Raw genomic sequence first — 4,896 nt, 5'->3', positions numbered from 1 at the left:
ATCTATGATAAAAACTCTCAAAAAATGGGTATAAAATGAAAGCACCTTAACGTAATAAAGGTCATTCATGACAAACCTGCAGCCAACATCATATTCAATGGTGAAAAACTAAAAGATACTCCTCTAAGAACAGAAATAAGGCAAAGATGCCTACTCTAACCACTCTTATTCAACATAATATTGGAAGTCCTAGACACATCAATTAGGCAAGAAAAAGAAATAAAATGTATCCTAATTTTAAAGAAAGGGTTTAAAGAAAATCCTAAAGAATCCACCAAAAAGCTATTAGAAATAATTAACAAATACAGAATAGTTGCAGGGTACAAAATCAACATACAAAAGTCATTCACATTTTTATAAATTATCAACGAACTAGCAGAAAAAGAAATCAAGACTACAGTCCCATTTACAATCACTACTGAAAAGAAGAAAATACCTAGGAATAAATTTAACCAGGGAGGCAAAAGATTTAAAACTATAGGACATTACTGAAAGAAATTGGAAAAGATATAAAAAATAGAAAGATATTCTGTGCTCATGTATTAGCAGAATAAACATAGTTAAAATGTTCATATTATCTAAAACAATGTACAGATTCAATGCAATCCCTAATAGAATTCCAGTGACATTTTTCATGGAAATAGAACAAAGAATCTTAAAATTTATATGGCCCCACAAAAGACCCTGAATGGCCTAAGCAATCCTAAGAAAAAAGAAGAAAGCTGCAGGTATAACACTCCCTGATTTCAAAATATACCATGAAGCTATAGTAATAAAAACAGCATGGCACTGGCACAAAAACAGACACACAGATCAATGGAACAAAATCAAGAGCTGAGAAATAAATCCACACATCTAACTTTTGACAAGGAGCTAAGAACATACAATGGAGAAAGGAAAGTCTCTTCAATAAATGGTATTGGGAAAACTAAACAGTCACGTGCAAAGGAATGAAAGTAAATCACTGCCTTACACCATACACAAAAATTAACTCAAAATGGACTAAAAGCTTTGATGTAAGACCTGAAAACATAAAACTTCTAGAAGAAAACATAGGCAGTATTCTCTTTGATAGCAGTTGTAGCAGTGTCTTTCTGAGTACCATGTCTCCCTAGTCAAGGGAAACTAAAGAAAAAATAAACAAATGGGATTAATCAAACTAAAAATCTTCTATACAGCAGAGGAAATCACCAACAAAATGAAAAGACAACCCACTATATGGAGAAAATATTTGCAAATCAAATATCTGATAAGGAGTTAATATCCAAAATATAAAGAGGACTTGTAACTCAATAACAGAAAAACTAAAAACCCAATCAAAAAGTTCGCAGAGGATGTGAACACACATTTTTCTAAAGAAGTTGTACAGGTGGCCAACAAACACATGAAAAGATGTTCAACATCGCTAATTATCAGGGAAATGCAGATCAAAATTACAATGAGATTATCACTTCACACCCATCATAATGGCTATTGAAAGACAAGAAATCACAAGTGTCGGAGAGGATCTGTAGAAAAAGAAACTCTCACACACTGCTGGTGGGAATGTAAATGGGTGCAGCCACTGTAGAAAACAGTATGGAGATTTCTCAAAAAATTAAAAATAGAAATACTATATTATCCAGCGATTCCACTTCTGAGTATTTATCCAAAGAACATGAAAACACTAGTTCGAAAAGATGTTTGTCCTCTTATGTTCACTGCAGCAGTAGTCACGATAGTCAAGTCCTGGAAGCAATCTAAGTCTATATCAATGAATAAATAGAGAAAGAAGATATATATATATATATATATATATATATATATATATATATATTTATCTCCATATATATTCATATATATATATGTGTGTGTACACACACACAGAGACACACACATATATATATACACACAAACAGAAACACACAATGAAATACTATTCATCCATAAAAAAAGACAAAGTTGTGCCATTTGCAACAACATGGACGGACCTTGAGTGTATTATGCTAAACCAAATAAATCAGACAGAGAAAAACACCTACCATATGACTTCACTCATATGTGAAAGATGAAGCAAACACATAGATATGGAGGACAGATTGGTGCTTAGCAGTGGGGAAGGGGATGGAGGGAGGGCAAAATGGGTGAAGGTATGTATGGTGACAGATGGAATCTAGACTTTTGGTGTTGAAAAGATGCAGTCTATACAGAAGCCAAAATATAATGATGTACAATGGAAATTTATATAATTTTATGGAAATTTATATAATTTTATAAACCAATGTGACCTAAATAAAATCAAAATTTAAAAAGAAACAACTCAATGAATCTCCAAGGATAATACGTAAATGTAATAACACCTATTTTATATTAATTTGTTCAAGTCTAAGCAATCTGGAAAGTCAATAGTCAGTGCTGCTACAAGTCTTGTTCTCCTTTTTAACCAGACCACAAGAAACACTACTTTATGTTTTCCTCCAGATGGTGAAAACTGGTCAGAGTTGAGAACTCTACCTATGCCACTATCTATTTCCTCTACTGGCCCTTGAAGTTTCCTGGAAAATATTAGTGTTAAAGTAACTCAAACCATTCTACTCTACCCATTATATCACCCCATATGATCATAAATCTCTAGGACATGAAATGTTGGACACAAACAATAGGAAAGGATGTACACCAGTTTTCCATATTAGCTCTTTGTCTCTGCGATACTGAATATTCACTAATTCTATTACATTGAATTATCCCACAAGTCTTCTCACAACAAACATTTTCAGATGCTTGAAATGTCAGAAATGATTTTGTAATGTGATCCCATTGGCTACAACAACCAAAGATAAATTTTCCAGATTTTATGGGGGAGAAAAAGAGAGGTTTGGTTCCCATAACATCTGAAATTGCTATTGTCGGTGACAAGGATTTTGAATTTCATCTTCATCCCCACCAAGCACTAGCTGTAAGAAATTACATCACCAGACTCATAAGTAAACGACAATGAATGGACCACATATTTCTTTTCATTCATTTTATAATTCAAATCGCCTCCTCCTTCCTTAGACTACAGCTGGTGGAGATTAGGATGTAACCCAAAACTTATTAGGTGCTTAGCATTGAAAGAAGTCTTAGACAAACATTAGCTATCTCAGACTGGTCTTCCCAGGGGGCACAACCAGGCCAATTCTATAGCTGTGTTTCTGTCCAAAGGCACATCCTCTCTCTCTGATCATTTCCATTCTGGTCAGAGACACAGAACAGACATTGGTGACCACCATGTCTGGATTATTCTGCATCAAAATATTTGGGAAATAAGGTTTCTATATTCTCTGGGCCCTCTGTCAGGACATGAAGTTTGAAACTCAACAGGGCTTAATCTCAAAAGCAAAAAGAAGCAACAAACTTCTAAACCTGGATGTTTCACAAATACTTCCAGATAGATTAATAAATGATGAGGCCACTCTTCCTGTAGGGTGAAAAAAATGAACCTCTAGCTCTTAAAGATATAGTGTTTGTGTGGCATCGAGTCAACTGTTGATTCATTTTGGCCTATTATCTGTGTCAAATTAAGCCTTCTTTGTCCAAAGGTAGTATTAATTTTGTTATAGTGCATTAGTGTGCATATTATTGTGTGTTAAGCTGATTCTTACAGGACAGATTGATCAGAAATCTCATAATCTGTGACCTCAGCAATACTTTCTCTTCTTTTGCAACCTCTTCAAGGCATCTTTGATTTCTTTGTTCCTCAGACTGTAAATCAAGGGATTCAACATGGGAATCACCACAGTGTAGAAGACTGATGCAAATCTGTCAAAGCTGGAGGAACCGCCAGAGCTGGAACTCAAGTAGACAAAGATACTTGAGGAATAGAAGAATGTCACTGCCGTCAGGTGAGAAGCACAGGTGTTGAAAGCCTTGGACCTGCCTTTAGCTGAAGTGATCTTCATAATGGAGATGACAATATAGCCATAAGATATCATGATAATTGAGACATTTATTATCCCAAAGATCACTGTTAATACAGCAGTCATGAGTTGTACAAAGAAAGTGTCAGTGCAGGACAGGACTAACAGTTGGGGCATGTCACAGAAGAAGTGATTGATGACATTAGACCCACAGAATTGGAGCTGATGTATGGCACACAATTGGGTTATAGAAGCAGAGAATCCAGCCATATAGGACCCCAGTACCATCTGAACACAGAGGGTGGGTGACATGATGGATGAATAGAGAAGTGGATTACAAATGGCAGCATATCGGTCATCAGCCATGGCTGTCATGAGACAAGACTCACTCAGACCCATCGTTGAAAAGACCAAGTCCTGAATAAGACAGCCCACAAAGGTGATAGTTTGCTGCTCCTGGAAGAAGTTGAAGAGCATCTTGGGGACTGTGGAAGTTGCATAGCAGATATCAATGAAGGCAAGATTACAGAGGAAGAAGTACATGGGCCTGTGTAAGTGTGAATCCATCCTTATTAACATGATGAGGCACAAGTTCCAAGTCAGAGTCATAATGTAGATCAACAGGAATACAGCAAAGAGCACTGCTGTGATTCTGGGAAAATCTGAGAAACCCAATAGGATGCAATAGGTGATCTCTGTAATATTTCTTTCCTCAATCATTGGTTTGGTGCTCCTAAAATCAGGAAATAGATAAGAGAATGCATTGTGAACTCAGGTGAAATAACAGAATTACAGTTCTCATATGTGCCATTTTTTTCCTCCATTGAGCACTGAAAACAGGGGAATGTTTCATTGCCCTGTGTAAAGGCCCTAGCTATTCATCTTGAATGTCAAAAAGTGCCTTCTCAGTGCTTCAGTTATCAATTATTTCATGAGGTCTCACGACAATTCAAAAGATGTTGAAAAAGTTAGTTGACAACTTTTTCAAAGGCAATAGAATTTCCGTGATTATTACATA

The 4,896-nt window shown here is 35.8% G+C and overlaps 1 protein-coding gene across 1 annotated transcript; it reads right to left on the bottom strand.

Annotated features, from left to right (window-relative positions):
• Window positions 1-3,659: 3,659 nt before the first annotated feature.
• LOC124229620 (olfactory receptor 5AN1-like) lies at window positions 3,660-4,598 on the bottom strand. Its single transcript, XM_046644963.1, has one exon. It carries the CDS (start codon window positions 4,596-4,598, stop codon window positions 3,660-3,662), a length of 939 nt encoding a protein of 312 aa, XP_046500919.1.
• Between the last annotated feature and the right edge of the window lie 298 nt (window positions 4,599-4,896).

The sequence above is a fragment of the Equus quagga genome, chromosome 17, assembly GCF_021613505.1.
Source record: "Equus quagga isolate Etosha38 chromosome 17, UCLA_HA_Equagga_1.0, whole genome shotgun sequence".
NCBI lineage: Eukaryota > Metazoa > Chordata > Mammalia > Perissodactyla > Equidae > Equus > Equus quagga.
Note: the sequence above shows the minus strand (reverse complement) of the source record. Positions and strands in the feature narration are given on the sequence as shown.